At 45.5% G+C, this 19,374-nt stretch overlaps 1 protein-coding gene across 1 annotated transcript in view; it reads right to left on the bottom strand.

Annotated features, from left to right (window-relative positions):
• The window catches only part of LOC311237121 (anthrax toxin receptor 1-like), a gene marked incomplete at both ends in the record, with an annotated part of 163,103 nt that overhangs the window by 61,569 nt on the left and 82,160 nt on the right, over positions 1-19,374 (bottom strand). Inside the window, one exon of the mRNA XM_084324927.1 lies at positions 11,540-11,609. Coding sequence (XP_084181053.1) covers positions 11,540-11,609 — 70 coding nt within the window. The remainder of the gene's footprint in view (positions 1-11,539; positions 11,610-19,374) is intronic.

A 19,374-nucleotide genomic window follows, 5' to 3' on the forward strand; every position in this document is an offset into this window, starting at 1 on the left:
CTCAGGAGGAGCTGGCACGCCCAAAGCTAGCTCAGGAGGAGCTAGCACAAGAGAAGCTAGCTCAGGAGGAGCTAGCACGAGAGAAGCTAGCTCAGGAGGAGCTGGCACGACCAACGCTAGCTCAGGAGGAGCTAGCCCAGGAGATGCTAGCTCAGGAGGAGCTGGCACGCCCAAAGCTAGCTCAGGAGGAGCTAGCACAAGAGAAGCTAGCTCAGGAGGAGCTAGCACGAGAGAAGCTAGCTCAGGAGGAGCTGGCACGACCGACGCTAGCTCAGGAGGAGCTAGCCCAGGAGATGCTAGCTCGGGAGGAGCTGGCACGCCAGAAGCTAGCTCAGGAGGAGCTAACACAAGAGAAGCTAGCTCAGGAGGAGCTAGCACGAGAGAAGCTAGCTCAGGAGGAGCTGGCACGACCAAAGCTAGCTCAGGAGGAGCTAGCACAAGAGAAGCTAGCTCAGGAGGAGCTAGCACGAGAGAAGCTAGCTCAGGAGGAGCTGGCACGACCAAAGCTAGCTCAGGAGGAGCTAGCACAAGAGAAGCTAGCTCAGGAGGAGCTAGCACGAGAGAAGCTAGCTCAGGAGGAGCTGGCACGACCAACGCTAGCTCAGGAGGAGCTAGCCCAGAAGATGCTAGCTCAGGAGGAGCTGGCACGCCCAAAGCTAGCTCAGGAGGAGCTAGCACAAGAGAAGCTAGCTCAGGAGGAGCTAGCACGAGAGAAGCTAGCTCAGGAGGAGCTGGCACGACCGACGCTAGCTCAGGAGGAGCTAGCCCAGGAGATGCTAGCTCGGGAGGAGCTGGCACGCCAGAAGCTAGCTCAGGAGGAGCTAGCACAAGAGAAGCTAGCTCAGGAGGAGCTGGCACGACCAACGCTAGCTCAGGAGGAGCTAGCCCAGGAGAAGCTGGCACGGGTAGCTCAGGAGAGGCTGGCGCGGCAGATGCTAGCTCAGGAGAAGTTGGCACGGGTAGCTCAGAAGAAACTGGCGCAGCAGATGCTAGCTCATGAGAAGCTGGCGCAGCAGATGCTAGCTCAGGAGAAGTTGGCACGGGTAGCTCAGAAGAAACTGGCGCAGCAGATGCTAGCTCATGAGAAGCTGGCGCAGCAGATGCTCGCTCAGGAGATACAAACACACGAGACGCTAGCTCGCATGTTGAGACATCTCAAAGGACTAGAGATCCCCGAAAGGGCCTCAATGGACCAACTGATGGAAAGAGAAGTAAGGACCCCCGGTCAAGATCCAGGGTATAAGATGGTGGAGAAACTAATCCCACAGGTGCGAGGCGGGAGCATGTCTCTCAATGATGCAGCAGGATCAGTCATGAATGGAACACCTATGCAAGGATCATGCTTACTGCTTGAAAAGCTATTCAGAGGAGTCCCAGGGGGTAACCCACTGGCAGCCCGATGCGCAGCATGGTCACAGGACCAGTTACGTATCGAATGTATGCTGTATGACCAAGTTAAAATGCTATCTGACAAAAGGGGGGCCTCCCAGGAGTTCCCCCCGAAAACAACCAAGGACAGAACAGGGAAAAGGAAGTACCAATACCTACCTGCAGACGAGTGGGCCGCACTAACCCCAGAACAGCAAGCAGAGGTGAGGACAATAAGGGAGGAATTCAAATCCCGGAAGCAGAGATGAGGGCAACAAAGGGAGAAATTACCTTCTGGGGCCCTGACACATGACACTCAAGCAAGTGCAAACTGCACTTGACATACCGCTCATCTGTCAAGAGGAATAATATATAGTGTTGTTGTCATTTAGGAAGAAACATAACATGGAATACTACATGCATTTTGTATATATTTTAAGTATAATATGTAAAGATGTCCGTCCTTGCTCTAAACCCAGAGTAAAGTAAAGTGAATTTGTAATCTATTTCATTCAGAAGGGATTTCCTGACAGCAACCATTTGGTAGGTTAGCACCCTACCAACCATATCAGCTGCATGAGATGTACACTCACCAGCGCCTATGGGTAACAAATTGAGACTCTGCAAACTCTCATCAAGCTTAGCACCTTGACGCGGGGGGACAGAGCGAGCATCAGGGTCTCTGTATCCGACGGGCCTATCAGATTTGTGGAGACTTGGAAGCCTCAGCATACAGGACGCTGTGGTGCTTAGGCGGCCAAGTCACTGGTTTATAGGTCTGTCAAAACGGATTGGAGGTTCCGGGGCTTAGAACATGAGTTCAAGTGAGTTGGGCTGTATACTAATTAAATAGGTATCAACAGCCGAAAGAATATTAACTGAAATAACTGCTGTCAGGTGTCTCTGGAGTAGAATTAGTTACAGATTTGAGTCAACCTTACTCAAGATTGGTCTTATCGGCAGAACTTCTCCAACCAAGACTCTTCCTAATGTTCGAGATCTGGAACACTGGTGACGTAGATGGTCTGCAGAGCGCAGCAGACAGCCAAAAGTAAATTGGTAAAAAATCTATCAGGAACAAGAGAGGGTTGATAAGTAACGACTTGAAGTAGCGGTTACTCATGACTAAAAAGTTACGTAATGTTTTCTTACAGTCAAAAACGTAGAAGGTTCTACTCAAAGAAAGAATCACACTTAAAGTATATTTTTGTGATTACGGTAAAAAGGTTTACTCATGACTTGAAGTAACTAAATGCTTACTTAAAGTCAGAACTTAAGTAGAAAAAACTCTACTTTGTGAATAGCAGGCTGAAATAGCCATTGCGAATAGCAGGCTGAAATAGCCATTGCGAATAGCAGGCTGAAATAGCCATTGCGAGCAGGCTGAAATAGCCATTGCGAATAGGAGCGAATAGCAGGCTAACTAGCCCTTGCTAACAGGATGAGGCTACTCACATGAACAGACAGGTATATGATAACCTTGGACATGCCGGAAGTAAGAGGATGTTGGTATACCTGAGAACTAACAACATTCTCATACCTAAAGCCAAACAAAGAGCGATAACAGTCCGAAAGGCCTGTGAACAATGTGCGCTGGTAAAGGGACAAAACCTGAACCAGTGCCACACTCTTAGACGGGGGGGGGGGGCTGTCCCCCGGAGTCAGCGGACGACGCAGCGGGTGGCAGGAAGGAATATACTGACTCAGGTCAGAAATCGGAACTGGAGGAAGACCACGATAGGTCAAGCTCCAGAGCATCCTCAAGGTCCTCATCTAGACCTCCCAGACCTCCTAGACCTCCCAGACCTCCCAGACCTCCTAGACCTCCTAGACCAGACAGAGAGACATCGGCCTGAACCCAGGTTACAGGGCGACGAGAGCCCTGAATGGACCTGAAAGAGAGAAAAGAAATGAGTCCTCTGTGGACTGTATCTGTGATGTCCTGCGAGGCCTACGGACAGGGTCACACGATAGGTCAAGCTCCAGAGCATCCTCAAGGTCCTCATCTAGACCTCCCGGACCTCCCAGACCTCCCAGACCTCCCAGACCTCCTAGACCTCCCAGACCGGACAGAGAGACATCGGCCTGGACCCAGGTTACAGGGCGACGAGAGCCCTGAATGGACCTGAAAGAGAGAAAAGAAATGAGTCCTCTGTGGACTGTATCTGTGATGTCCTGCGAGGCCTACGGACAGGGTCACAAGACCAGGCCAACCACACTTCAATAGAGGACGGCTGCTACAATTCTCGGGGACCCGTGGGGGTCGCCCAAGGAGTGACAAATCAACCTACCTCAAACTATGGGAGAGATCCAAGAGGTCAGAGGGGGCGACCCCAAGATGACCAAGATGACCAAGATGACCAAGGTGACCAAGATGACCAAGATGACCAAGATGACCAAGACGACAACAGCCTGGGTGCATCGGCCGGGAACAACAGATGCAAGTCTTCCCGCCGGATACCAAGCAACAACGTGACCCCTATCCTGTCGAGCCGTCCAGCCAGGGAACAACAGATGCAAGTCTTCCCGCCGGCTACCAGGGTAACAAGGTACCGAGATGGCAGAGGGGGTGTGGAGAGTCACAGCCACGTGACCCCACAATCGCCATCTCGTCCCCCAGTACAGACGCTATTAAGACAATGGAAAATGACCGCCCAGGATGACAGAGTGGGTGTGAAGTGCCACAGAACAAGTGACACTTTTTGACAATGACATCCTGAGTCGTTCCAATATAGCCGTATATACCTATTTTTCACATGTAATTATATGCTTCATTATTCAATTAATCAATTGACGATGGACAATGACCTCCCAGGATGACAGAGTGGGTGTGAAGTGCCACAGAACAAGTGACACGTTTGGAAATTGACATCCTGATTCGTTCCAATATAGCCGTATATACCTTTATGAACTTTAAAAAGAAGGACTGTTGCCATTATGTGATTATCAAGTGTATACTGTGTATAATGTGTATACTGGTCATTGGTCATGGTATACTGTGTATGATGTGTACTGGTCATTGTAGTATATCAAATATACTATATGACCAGTATATTCTTTTATGGACCTTAAAAAATGAAACTGAGCCTTTAATGTCTCCATAGAAGGGGCCTGTTCTTCACAGTTCTTCACAGACAACAGGCAAAAGGGAGTCAACCTGCGGAATGTGGGCCTCAGCAGAGGAGAGAGAGGAGAGAGACAGAGACAGAGAGAGAGAGAGAGACATAGTGTGAGAGAGAGACACACACACACAGAGATAGAGATGGAGAGAGAGAGACATAGTGTGAGAGAGAGACACACACACACACAGAGACACAGAGAGAGAGAGAGAGACATAGTGTGAGAGAGAGACACACACACACGCACACACACACAGAGATATAGACAGAGAGACAGACAGAGATGGAGAGAAGGAAAGAGACATAGTGTGAGAGAGAGACACACACACACACAGAGATAGAGATGGAGAGAGAGAGACATAGTGTGAGAGAGAGACACACACACACGCACACACACACACAGAGATATAGACAGAGAGACAGACAGAGATGGAGAGAAGGAAAGAGACATAGACAAAGAGAGAGAGACCGAATAGTTGTATGGTATTAGGTAGAACAGGGAATGGAACCCTATACCAGTATCGTATGTGTGAAGTGCCACAGATAGCTTTATGCTGGCTTTACTTATAAAAAATGGAAATGAGCCTTTAATATCTGCAGAAAAGGTGCCCGGTGTCTGTGAAAAGGGAGGCAACCTGGGGAATGTGGGCCTCAGCAGAGGAGAAAGAGCTGTAAAATGTTAACCCTTTCAGACGGGAAGGGGATTAAAGGTTGCGGGTTGAAAAACAGGGAGTCCTGAATCTATAGAGGGAAATCTTAAAAAACTATATAACAATTAAATGTTTAATGTGTACAGTAAAAGTTTTCATAAATGGCATGCTTATAATTAACTGTCATTAGAGAATAATACTAAAAGAATGATGTGTAAAAACTGTTTTCTGGATGAGATCTTTTAGGAAGCTTGATAAGAAATCCTAGGGATGGCTTCGTGCCCGGTACCATGTCACGTGATCCCCACAGACAAAGCAGTTGTCTGTTCTGAAGGAATAAGGGACTTTCTGTTACTTAAAACCACTAGGTAACGAGAAGTAACGTTAGTACCAAGAAGGAGGAGCTCATACGAATTACGTATTGTACTCTGGTTTGCTAAACAAAAATGACATCCCTGTGACTTCACTGTGTTTAGACCAATCGGAAATATGGTACAATGTGGATATAAAAGGGACGGTTGCCCTTTCAAGGGCCAGACTTTTTTGAGAGATTTTGAGGAGATGACTGAAACCTGATATATTGTAAGCTGAAACTTTTGTACTTATAAAAATTAAACTGAACCTTTAATGTAACCTTCTACTTTTAAAAAATAAAAACAATCTTCTTTTGGAAACAACGTTTGCTTCTATTCTTCCCGAAACGACTGACGGCCGGGTAAGCATTGAAATGTGTTCTGCATTTGTAACTTCACCCCATGCATTTTTGATTAATGATGTAAAAACTTTAGAAGTGGGGCTTTATCCATACGGAGGCCTAAAGAGAAATATGTCAACCACGCGGTCCCGCTTAATAATTTAGGACCTGCTCCGAGGCTTTCCCCAGACGGAGTAGAAGGAGACATATGATTATGCATTAAGGCAAAATAGAATAAGTGGCTTTATCCCTAGCTATAATGGGATTATCAAGTAAAGCCATATAGTGATAATACGTGTACTGTATAATGGGATTATCAAGTAAAGCCATACAGTGATAATACGTGTAACGGATAAGGGAAATGGACCTCATCTGAATAAAGAGAGTCCTTCCCAGTGCAAATAAAATAAAAGATTCCGCAACTTCAATCACTCGACCTAAGGTCGATGACTGACGGGGGTCGGAACGGTGCATTCGCTATCTCTTGTCGGTCAGTAGTAACAACAACATTTTGTAGACTCGTTCGGTTCTGCATGTCAACCACTTCGCAGGACGCTGTTTGATGTCAAGATGAGCAGACCAATGAGTTATGAAGTTATCGATCTGACCTAAGACCTAGCGTGGGCATTTAACAGTTAGCTACGACAGCTAGCCGGCCCGCTTGGCTCAATATAACGTTAGCTACGATAGCTAGCCGGCCCGCTTGGCTCAACATAACGTCTACGACAGCTAGCCGGCCCGCTAGCTCAACATAACGTTGGCTACGATAGTTAGCCGGCCCGCTAGCTCAACATAACATTAGCTACGATAGCTAGCCGGCCCGCTAGCTCAACATAAGGTTAGCTACGATAGCTAGCCGGCCCGCTGGTCCAACAGAACGTCAGCTACGATAGCTAGCCGGCCCGCTGGCTCCACATAACGTTAGCCAACATAACGTTAGCCACGATAGCTAGCCGGCCCGAGAAAGAGAGAGAGAGAGATATCTCCACGGCGGGAATAGAATAGAGTGCATTAAAAACTCACCAAACGTCCAAGAGGATGGAGACAACCGCGTGGAGTTGACGAAGTTCATCTGCCGAACGACCGTCCTCTTCATCTTGGCATAACAATGCTGCACGCGCTCTCTCTAGGTTAGCTAACGCTAGCTAACGCATTTAGCTAAGCTACTAGCCGACATGGCTATCCCGACTGAACCACACGTTAGCACTCGATATTATAACGTAGCTAAAGCTAACTAGCTGTCCCTGCCTTTAGCTAAGCCGACATGGCTAGCCTGACTGAACTTTCTAACATGCAACAACTTTCATCTTCAGTCCATCTGCCAAACGACCGTCCTCTTCGTCTTGGCTGGCATAACCTCCAATGCTGCACGCGTGAAATTGTCAGACGCAGCTGATGTACGCCGGCCGACTGTACACATGTAACCCCTCCCTTCGTTGAAACCAATAGTATGTCTGCTGCAGAGCCCCAGAGCTCCAATAGTGTATCTGCAGAGCCGCAGAGCCAGGAACAAGTCAGACACATTCTACAAACGTGTCTAATGTGAAATATATAAGCATATAAGCTAAACGAGATTTTAGGTCTGTAATGAAAAAGGGCCTCGCGGGAAGGGGGGCCTCGCAAAAAATAAAATAAAAATAAAATAAAAATAATAAAAAAATAATATATATATATATTTTTTGTGCGATGCCCCCCTTCCCACGAGGCCCTGTGCGACCGCACTGCTCGCACACCCCCTGAGGCGGCCCTGGTAGAGAGGTAGAGAGAAAGGGAGGTAGAGAGAGAAGGTAGGGAGGTAGATAGGAGGTAGAGAGAAAGGAAGGTAGAGAGAGAGAAGCTAGGGAGGTAGAGAGAAAGGGAGGTGGTAGAGAGAGGTGTCTGATGCTCCTTTCTTTTACCATCCAAGTCTATTGTTCCCGCTGCTGCGCATCAGTGAAGGGTGGAGAAACATTGACTGCTATGTAAATACAGTGTTCACAACAAAGACATCCAATCAGTTTCCTGAGTGAAGGTGTTGATTGGCTAATGAGTAGGCAAGATGAATTTGAAAGAGCAACAAATGTATGTTGCCTCATAGGCTACATGTCTTATTAATTAATTGTCATTTAACTTCTACATGCTATATAAATACATTGTTAAGTGATGTATTTAATAATTATGTAGCACTTTGAGGCAGCATGGAACGGGGGGTAGGGACAGTATTTTCCTTAACCGACCCCCTATGCAACTGTGTAAACCCATGGTTGAATAAAGCAGAAATTAATAGGCTAAATAAATAGGCCTCCTCTGCCTCATTAAAGGTTTGGGGTATAGAAAAGGTCAGAAGGAAAAAATATTTGATTAAAAAAAAGAAAAGGTCAGAAGGGACGGTAATTTAATCCTGGCATTTTTCAATGTTGCTTTACTCTGATCTCATTTGATCTTCATTTGATGATTTCTTTCGGAGCGAGTGAGCAAGAGAGATAGAGATAGCAGACACCTTTAAATGTTGCTACACCTTTTTGTGTTGATGCAGTAGCATCATGGAATCACTTTCAACTTGACCTAAAGTTGAGTTCCCTTGTCTCTCTTGGACATTTTAGATTATAATCTAGATCAATAGCCGCCCACGGTTGACCTGTAGTTGTTTGCTTGATTCTGTTCTATTGCGTGATGTTGCTACTACTGTTTTTATATATTCCTTTGGCTGTATAACCTTTTAACTGTTTCTAACTGTTTATTAGTATTTATTTATTTTTATATTTGTGTTATTGAAATTATGTAAACTCCATCCCCCTCAATTGACTCCAGAGTAAATAAAACACAAAACATGTCCAGCAGAACCATGTCCATGCAGGCTTTCTGAATCTTGATCCTCGGTATAAATGCTGGTTTGTTTAGAGTGCGTGTGCCTATTCATCTTTGATTGACCAGCCAGCCAGTACATTTTATTGGCTGTTGATATTGGCCCAGCCCCATTGTACATCAAGCTAAATCAGCTGGACAGAGATAAAGATATCAGATAGAGAGAATGGAGAAATGTCCTGCTGCGTTGCAAATGATGATTAAATAAAAAACTGCTCCCGTAACCAAAAAAACGATTAAAGGTGAAAGATGTCGCACTAGAGCACCAGCATGTCATTTATCAAATCAGGTACATTCCACCTGGAGAGATGGGATGTAGGGAGGGGATACATGCATGCAACATGTAAGCAACATACATTTTGGACCCACCAATTTAAAAAAAAATATTAATAAATTTTTATTTCGCACCTTTCTAAAAGCTCTATGGATGTATTATTTAAAATAAAAGAGACATGTAGCCAGTTTTCTTGTCAAGAGCCAATTGTGCAGTCATTCAGTATTGGCATGAATAAATCAGATGTCATTCTAATATGTCATGTTCTACAGTAGGACTTACTACTATGATACCCAATAAAACAAGTCATTAGAATAATAGAAGCCTGCTACTTTGCTGGAACGATTCATTTAGAACGTATACAGTACGTGTGTGTGTGTGTGTGTGTGTGTGTTTGTGTGTGTGCTTCCGCGCTGAGGCTCACTAAGCCTTTCTCCACGTATATTTATTTCCGGAGCATTTATTTATCCACTCTGGTTGGATGGTGTATTGTACTTGTGCTGTATAATAACAATACATTGGAATCTAATCTCATTTTGAGATCAGTCGCGAATCGCTTCCTGTTGAATGGATCGATTGAGTGCAATGCCGAACCTCTGCTGTTTCAGCTTGTCCTGACAACCTAGAATAGGACACGCCCACTGCAGATGTCACGGTTTGCAAGGAAAAAATAAAAACATTTCGGTTCCAGCTGAGAACCGGCTTTTCGCGTTCCAAACCAATTATTTCCGGTGTGAACGCACCGGTTCGAGGTAGGTTCAGGAACCGGCACCGGCACAGAGCCCGGCCGGCAGGGCTTGACGTTGACACCTGCCCACCTGCCCAGGGCTATTGAAAATGCTGAGTGGCTAGTGACTTTGGAAAACCACTAGCCACAGTGGCTAGTGAGCCAAAAAGTTTACGTCAAGCCCTGCATAGGTGTGTCAATGATAATGTTCATGGCGTTTGGAGCAATAATATAATTGCTAGGTTCAACACAGCCAAGGCATAGGTGTGTCAATGATAATGTATTGTTCACAGCGTTTGGAGCAACAATGTAATTGCTAGGTTCAACACAACTCTTCCACATCTACACCCTCCATCTTGTCCCAGTCAGCCGTTGTCCCAACTGGAGCTCCTTTTGCGGCTGAGTCACTGGTCGCAGGCAGTAGTAAACAATGGAGTCAACAGTCAGAAGCACAGTTGTACAGTTGGCGTGTAGCAGTATGATTACAATGATACTGTCCCCAGCAGGGGTTAGTGAAGAAGAAATTACCTATATTTATTACTTTTTGGGTGGGGGCGCAAGTGCTGGGATTTTTGGCTAGTGAAAATGCTGAGTGGCTAGTGACTTTGGAAAACCACTAGCCACAGTGGCTAGTGAGCCAAAAAGTTAACATCAAGCCCTGCCGGCCGGTGTGAAAGGCCTATCAGTGGTCTCTGTCCAATTCCAAGTGAACCCTGGGGTGGTTTGTTTGAGGTCTGAAAGCAATCGGACCAATCAGTGAAGCTGAGTGGGTGTTTTTTGTTGACATTTCCTGTTATATTTCCAAATGTGTGATTTTTCAAAAGTAACCATTTCACTTGTGATTCAGACCTTTTCAAACTGACTTGGGTGTGAAAGTGTCCTCAGCCTTTAATTGGGACTCAGCTTCTAAATTACGTTTTCCGGTAAGATGACCTGTGTGCTCCAGTACTTCAGCCTCCTAAGAACATTTGTGCAAGTCAGTCAACATCACAGAGAAAAACTGTCAAACACAGGGCTTAAAGTCACCATGAAATGGCATTAGCTGTGTTCCACTTCTGTGATTTGACATGGTTCTGACTGAATCCTGTTTTGCACCATGTCATGGACCAACCTTCAGGACATACTATAACCTAATGATTAGTCTCCCTGGGAGACATCAAAGCTCTGGTAAAAATTACTGTAAGAGTGCAATAGCTATTGCTATAATCTTGTATTATGTATCTGTTTACAATCGATATATATTCCTAACATGCTCTATTTTATTTATATGTCTGTTTTTAATATGCTATATTCTTTAATTTTGTAACTTTGTAATGGTGTGTGCTATCTTGGCCAGGTCTCCCTCAGAAAATTCATTTTAATCTCAAGGGACTTCCTGGTTAAATAAAGGTTAAATAAATAAATGGAAAGCGATGTCAGACTTCAGCAAGAAAGAACTGTGGAAGATATGTGATCTGTGGAAGTGGGATTACCATTTTTGACCCCTACCTCCTCCCATAGCTTCGACACCCAGCCGTGGTGGGAAAGTTTGAGTCTGAGGCGGCCAGAAGATGTAGAAGATTATTTCATTATACAAAGTTTCTGAACAGACTTTTGAATTCACAGCAAAGCAACAAGTATTAAGTTACACAGGTCAAGCTACGATATGCAAGCTACAGTAGCAGTGTTGTTAATAATAGTGAGTGAGTGAGTGAGTGAGTGTGAGAGTGAGTGTGAGTGAGAGAGTGAGAGTGAGAGTGAGTGTGAGAGAGAGAGAGAGAGAGAGAGAGAGAGAGAGAGAGAGAGAGAGAGAGAGAGAGAGAGAGAGAGAGAGAGAGAGAGAGAGAGAGAGAGAGAGAGAGAGAGAGAGAGAGAGAGACTTACGTTCCCTCCTTGTCCAGGACCGGAGCAGGACAGAGCAGGTAGGTATCTTCCACCACCAGAGGTCTCTCCACTATAGGACCACAAGCAGGCAGAGGGGACACACTGTTACTAGTAATAACAAAGTCACTCTGCCAGTGCCACCATCTTCATAACAGGGACTAACAAGACCAGACCGCTATCTCTTTGAATGGGGAGTCATCTGTATCTATGAATCTGTCAGACACCCACTGGGGCCAGCCTATAAGATGAAAGGTGCCTGACTGACTGATGTCTGTGAGTTTATATATTTAACATTTACATTTAATATTTCATATATGAATTTATTGAAATGCGTGACATTCTCTTCTGTTGCAGGGTGTTGGACAAAGGGCTAAAATCGGGACGTTTAGACATAATATTGATGTGGAATAATTTGACCAGATTATTCACGGAGGCGGATAACAGAGTTTACTGACAGAATGACATGTTGCAACACGGAGAGACCTATACAGAAATGGGCCCTAGAATAAGAAGAATTCTCTGCAGAATGGCAAACTAACAAAGTATTTATACAGGGGAGGAGACAAAACTAAGTGGTAAAAAATATGATTTGCTCTATAGCATGAGCACCCTGTGACTTGAACTGTCCCAGGCGGCAGGATGGGGAAACTCGATCAACTTGAATTACTGTTTACACCTGTTTTTTTCTCATGCATGGACAGATTCCATAAGTATTTTTCATTTTTTTTAATTTTAATGATATATATAGCTCTTGATACATGTATGTTATGACTACATAATGTGTTGATGTTACACTATTTCAGTAATTTGAATGATGTTGCTAGGACAAACCTGATTGATAGCCCCTGGCCCCTGCCCACGGAATTTCACCACCAGACGGAATCAACACAGACGCTAGCAGATGAACCAGGGCATGACAAAGAATCACACCCACCCCCCCCTCCCACACACGGACCAAATAATAACAACACAGCCCCCCCCCCCACCCCCCTCCCGTCGCGGGACACCCACCTTGATCAAAGGATCCCCCACCCCCCCTCCGGACATCACAGAGCCCCCCCCCCCCTTCCCACAGAAGAAGAACCCTACCTTTATCTCAAGGATATAGACAACACAGCAAATAAAAATGGACTTCATATTTTCCATCTTAATGTAAACAGCCTTAGACACAAACTGGCAGAAATAAGGCAACATTTCATTAGCGGTAAGGTAAACATTCTATGTTTCTCTGAAACTAAACTGGATTCATCAGTAACAGACCCGGAAATTGAATTGGAGAACTATTCTTTAGTCCGCAATGACAGGAACAGGCATGGAGGAGGTGTCTGTATGTACATTCATAAAGATTCCAAATTTATTAACCGTACAGACTAGGCTTGGGCGGTATCCTTTTTTTCACACCGGCAAACCTTTATGTTATAATACCCCGGTGCACGGTATTTGACGGTATGTCTTTCATTTTCATCAGCGGGGGGGGGGGGGGGGGGGTTTACGTGTTACCAAGTAAACAAATCATCGTCAGCTCTCAGAATGGTAGTCCCGCACCGGTAGAAGCCCGCACCGTTTTAGCGTTAGCATCTAGCCTATAGCCATGGCAGACTATTTGATTCCTTAAGGGCTAGAAATTGCCTGGGTTTTGGTCATATGCTCCCGAAATGCTCCCGTTGTTTGGCTACTTCTATGTGCAGTGAAAACTACTCGAATGCTTTATAACCTAGTCATTGATTTAGTTCAGGGTAATCTAAGATTAGCCGCAGAGCTAACGCTACTTAACGTGAGCTAACGCTAGTTAATCAAGCTCACAGAGAGAGATAAACAGCTGACAGCGGATAGTACAGGACGGTACAAATACAATAAAAAGGCGGGTGGGGGCTGTTGTGTAAACCTTGTACTCTTTAGTTCACAAATAATAAGAGACGGATTATTTGCTTGCTCCACCAGTGCACCACAACAACACACACCAACTCTCGTCACAACGCTTTACGGTATTTTCACAGCACTGTCGCAACATTACCGTAAAACGTGAACACCGTTGTGACCCACTCGCTCCACTAGAGCGGTCTCGCCCTCTGCTGGCGCGTGTGTGCACTACACTCAGTGTGTGCACTACACTCAAAACTCCGTTTCACTGTTATACAAACTGAAGCGCATCTGTGATTTTGACGGTGACGGACGGTATTGAAAATCAATACCGTCTGTATTTCTAAATACCCCGCTATACCTTAATACCGCCATACCGCCCAAGCCTAGTACAGACCTAGATCATGAGGCTATTGAAACTGTTTTTGTAGAAATTCTATTTGAAAGGGCTAAATCTGTTCTAGTCGGCACAATTTACAGACCGCCAGACCAAAATGGCTTTTATGATGTGTTGGATGCGTGCTTAGCTGGAGCTGAGGATGCAGAAATTATTCTTATTGGGGATTGGAACACGGATATGCAACAAAAAGATGCACCTGTCTTCAAATCCTACAATAGGTTTTGTGATCTGCACGGCATCAGCCAGCTAATCACGCAACCCACACGTGTATGTGAGTCAACTCAGACTACCATTGACCTCATCCTGACCTCTGACAAGTCCAAGATCGCCAATAAAGGGGTTATAGCATGCGGGTTAAGTGATCATTATATGATATTCTGTACCCGCAAAAAGCTAAAACAAAAGGCTGGCTGTAACAAAACAGTCACATCTAGAGACCTCAAAACCTACTCTAGCGAGGCCTTTAACCTTGAACTGGAGAGTCTGGACTGGTCAGATGAGCTCAATGGTACACTGGTTGAAGAAACATGGCTTGGCTTCAAAACCAAATTTTCAACGATACTAAACAACATGGCCCCCCTAAGAACCACCAGGGTAAAAAATCGCGCGGAGCCGTGGATGCACACTGAAATACTGACCGCTATGAAAACCAGAGACAAAAAATGCTCTGAGTTTCATAAAAGTCAGTCAAAGCTTACCATAAGCACGAGCAGTGAACTCCAAGCCCACGTGACTGAACTCAAACTGGAAAGAAACAGACTAAGAAATGACGTAAACTCCATGATCAAAACAGCAAAAAATGACAAAACCGAGGAAAACAAAAACAAACCACGTGAACTTTGGAAATTACTCAATAACCAATAGGCTGCAGTAAAAAACTTAAAATCAGATTCTCAAACATAAACATAAAGACGGACAACAAGCTCATCACAGACAAGCTGGATGTAGCCAATTACTTAAATAGTTTCTTCACAAACATAGCCACAACACTGGTAAACAAACTACCCTCCCACTCAGGGCATTATGGGGTAGAACACATAGTAGCATACTACAAGAACCTAGGGGTCCACAAAGACGACTTCAAACTGGAAATGGTAACAACAGATGAGGTACTCAAAAAACTGAGCGCCCTCCAACCTAACAAGGCCACTGGCCATGACAACATCCCCTCCAAATTCCTCAGAGACTCAGCAGCCGCCATCACCCCAGTCATCACACACATAATAAACCTCTCCATAAAACAGGGACACGTCCCCAAGGACTTCAAAATTGCGAGAGTAACACCCCTGCACAAAAAAGGCACTAAATTAGATCCAGGCAACTACCGCTCTGTTTCTATCCTTACCTCCATCTCGAAAGTCATGGAAACATTTTTATACGAACAGGTCGGAAAATACCTTGCGGAAAAAAATCTAATCTACGAATTCCAATCTGGCTTCAGAACATCCCACTCCACTGACACATGCCTTCTCTTTTTAAACGACCACATCAAACAAGAGGTGGACGCGGGCAAATACTGTGGCATGGTCATGCTGGACCTACAAAAGGCCTTCGACACTGTCAATCACACCATTCTGATTGACAAGCTAAAAGCAATTGGTTTTGATAGTCTATCAGTGAGCTGGATGCAATCCTACCTGGAGGGGAGAGAGCAGATGGTGGAGGTAAACGGTACCCTATCCCCCCCCTTACAGTAAGCTGTGGTGTTCCACAAGGAAGCATACTAGGTCCGCTACTGTTCCTAATTTATGCAAATGACATGTCGTCAGCTTGTGACTGCAACTTGTTCCTGTTTGCGGACGACTCAGCCCTGCTGGTCTCTGACAAGAACAAGTTACAGGTTGAAAAAACCCTCAGCTCAGAACTAGGCAAAATCTGCATATGGCTCGCTGATAACAAACTATCATTACCCATGGGCAAAACAGAGTCCATTCTCTTCGGTTCAAATAACAAACTCAGCAAGACCGACGGCTTCTCAGTTACAGTGGGTGACAATATTGTCACAAGGAAAGAAGATATTACCTACCTGGGTTCCATCCTAGAGGCAAATCTGGCATCCAATGTAATAAAAAAAGTCAACCAACGAACTCGATTCTTGTACCGGATCTCCTCACTGGTAAACAAGAATACCCTGAAGACTCTGGCAGGAGCACTCATTCAAGGGTACTACGACTATGCTTGCACCTCATGGTACCAAAGCACCTCAAAGGCGCTAAAAACTAAATTACAAACATCTCAAAACAAACTGGTCAGACTACTGCTTGACCTTACTCCTAGAACCCACCTCACCCCTGCCCACTTTGACAACCTAGGATGGCTTAGAGTAGACGACAGAGTACAGCAACTTGCAATGGGCCTGGTCTACAAGATACACTACACGACCAAGGTACCCATGTACATGTCAAAATACTTCCCAAAGGTCAGTGAATACCACGATCACAACACCAGAGGGAGCTCCACAAATCATGTTAAACCCAGATTCGGCTCAAACAAGGGACTAAACACGTTTCGCAATTATGCCACATCAATGTGGAACGCCCTACCCAAAGCTGTAAAGGAATGTGAATCACTACCCACTTTCACAAACACTCTCAAAAAACACCTACGGGAGACTGCAATTCGAAACTGGCCTCTGTAAATGTCCTAACACAACCCCCTCCAATGTACAGTAAGAATGACCAAGTATGGTCTTGTCAATATTCCAATGTACAGTTTTGCTTGTACAGTTGTACAGTGTCCCCCACCCACCCCTCCTACCCAACCTCCCCCTCCCACTCCTACCCAACCTCCCCCCCCACCCACCCAACCACCTCCAATGTACAGTACCACCCACCCCCCCCCCCCCCCACCTACCCAACCTCCTCCAATGTACAGTTTCTACGTCAAATGTATATACTTTTTCTCTGGACTCTTTTCGTATCACAAACAGTACTGGATTTGCAAATCTGGTATGTCATAAATGTATAGATGTAGCAGTACTGTCTATCTGTATGTCATATATGTCATATATGTTACGATGAATTGAAAATGGGGGACCCTGATGTAAACAAGACGAAAGTCTTTCTCTGGTCTGCATCCCCTTAACAATTGTATGTATTGAGCTGTACTGTACTGTACCCATTCTGCAATCTGTTAATAAACTTTTCAATCAATCAATCAATGACATACACAACATACAGATATAAGAATCTAATCGAATCATCTAAACTAATCTAATCATGACATTTAAGACATGCATGACATACAGAGATATATATATCACTGAGCACCTGAAGCCTGTGCTATTAAACAAGGAAGTGCAGCACTGTTGATAAGGCTGTCAGCACTGCAGTAGAGCCACTCAGTGCCCTGTGCTGCAAAGAGTGAACACAAAACGCTCATGGACCCGCGGTCTCATGTTGACTGAGTCGCTTGTGTTGTTCGTTGGATTCGTTTTTGGGCTCAAAACGTACACTACACGGACCGTGGTCTCATGCTGACTGATCAGTGATCGCTTGTCTTGTCGCGCTGTGTGTCAGACTCTGGATGCTTTAGACACCCGCCCACCTCCACCTCTGATTGGCTTACTGTTACAAAGGATCAGATTAAACCGAATATATATATTTATTGATTGATATATATTGCATAGTATTTGTATATCGTTTGATATCCCTTGTATATTCCTTGTACATATACACGGAATATCCCTTAAGCCCAGACCATAATATTTCATTCTCCTATTGGACAGCGGTCCACAGGCGCCAGAGCCATGCCTCCGGAGTCAGGTTCAAAGTCACCGTCAAGACATGTCTGAACATGCCCGGCCTTGCCCAGGGCTACGAGACAGAAATGAGGTTGGCACTAGTTTGTTCGCCGTGCATATAAATATGGCGCAGGTGAATACAGAAGCACTTAGTCAGAAGTCTAGAGTTACCCAATAAGTTGAAGCCTCACCCACGATACTCCGTGCGGTGAAGTATGGCCTGTTTGGCCCCAAATAGAGCATTGAGACCGCGTGCGAATTAATAACTGAATTGTCAGAGTTTGGCGCTATACCGTCGAGTGCGACATATTTCTATTAAGTCAGTAATAGTCTATTTGTGTATAGTGTATCGTGCGGCTAAAGTTCTACAGTGACCAGCATCACCAACGCTTCCTCGTACCAGCTAGAGTGCTTATCCAGGCTGGGCTGCTTTCATGGCGCTTTCACCCGAGGAGACCTAGACGAGAACCGTGTGGACATGTACACTGGATTAATCTACCCGACGACTACATAGCCCTTTGCGGCTGGATTATATTTGTTTTGGTCCTGTGATTTATGGAGCGGAGAATCGCCGACGCCTACACGTGTGGGATTTACCCTGTGAGGAGCCAAGTCGAGTCGGCGCTTCAGAGAGCCTGAGGCCGGCTAGCTTTCTTCACTGTGGAGCTACAGTCTACGGAGAACAGCTGTATTCGTCTGTGGATCAAGAGACTATTGCACCGTCTCCTGTACTTGGAGTCTCCTTAGTCATCGTTGACCAGACTCTCTACTACCGACAGATCCTCTACCCCTGCTGGCTTACTACCGGGGGGACCCTTCCAGTATCTCCCGCTATATATTACTAGTGTACCATAGATATAATTCCCTAAGATTCAGGTTGTATAATTACCTCCTGCGTAACCAGAGAATGGATATTCATTATTGATTTGCCTATGCATATTCCTTTGCCTTATAAGCGCATCCAAAGTATAATAGAAAGTATATTATGTACTGTATGGCCAGTAATTAAAGTACATAAAGCGGTAGTGGTTTAATGATACCATACTTATCAATACAGTCAGGGAATTGTACCCCTCAGTTACAATTGGTCCTTTGAGCCGGAGGGTAACTAGCGTAATATTAATATAGTGGTATTAATATTGACATGGCCTATGATGAACACTCCACAAAACGGTTCTCCTAAAGTAGATCGCCCGCAGCGTAGACGGCAGACACCTCAGTACTTAGAGGATTACGTTGCCAATATACTACCTAGCCTTCTACAGACGGTAAACGCGGAAAAAGTAGATAGTAAAATTATGTCCGACCCTATCGACCAGGCTACCCCGCCAATAGAGGCCCTAGTGGGTTCTAACGTAACTGACCAAGCTCACGGTAGGGACCAGGAGGGACCGACATGACTTTACCCCCCGCCAAGACCGAAGAAGTAGTCCCCGGAGAGCTCCAGGATAAAGACAGCTCTCCAGGGATGGAACTCTACCCGCTACAAGAAGAGGAGAGCACCCCGGAGATGGATCTCCAGGACTCGCCACAGGAGAACAGATCTCCAACGAGTACTGCCAGGAGCGGATCACCTCAACCAGCGTCTTCCCCCAGCGAGGCGGACAAGATGCTGGCACAGGCATTCCTCGCCAGCCTAGCAGCCTCAACAGAGCGCGATCGACTCCAAGCACAGACGCTTAGTGAGCGCGAACATTCTTCCATGGAAAGAGAACGCCTTCAGGCGCAGCAACGGAGCGACGAAGATCGTATACGTCTAGAGATTAGACGCCTTCAGACGGAAGAGAATATGGTAAGGGACCGGGCCGAAGCCCAGCGCGCCGCCGCCGAAGC

The sequence above is a fragment of the Notolepis coatsorum genome (assembly GCF_963971535.1).
Source record: "Notolepis coatsorum genome assembly, chromosome: 11".
In the NCBI taxonomy this organism is placed as follows: domain Eukaryota; kingdom Metazoa; phylum Chordata; class Actinopteri; order Aulopiformes; family Paralepididae; genus Notolepis; species Notolepis coatsorum.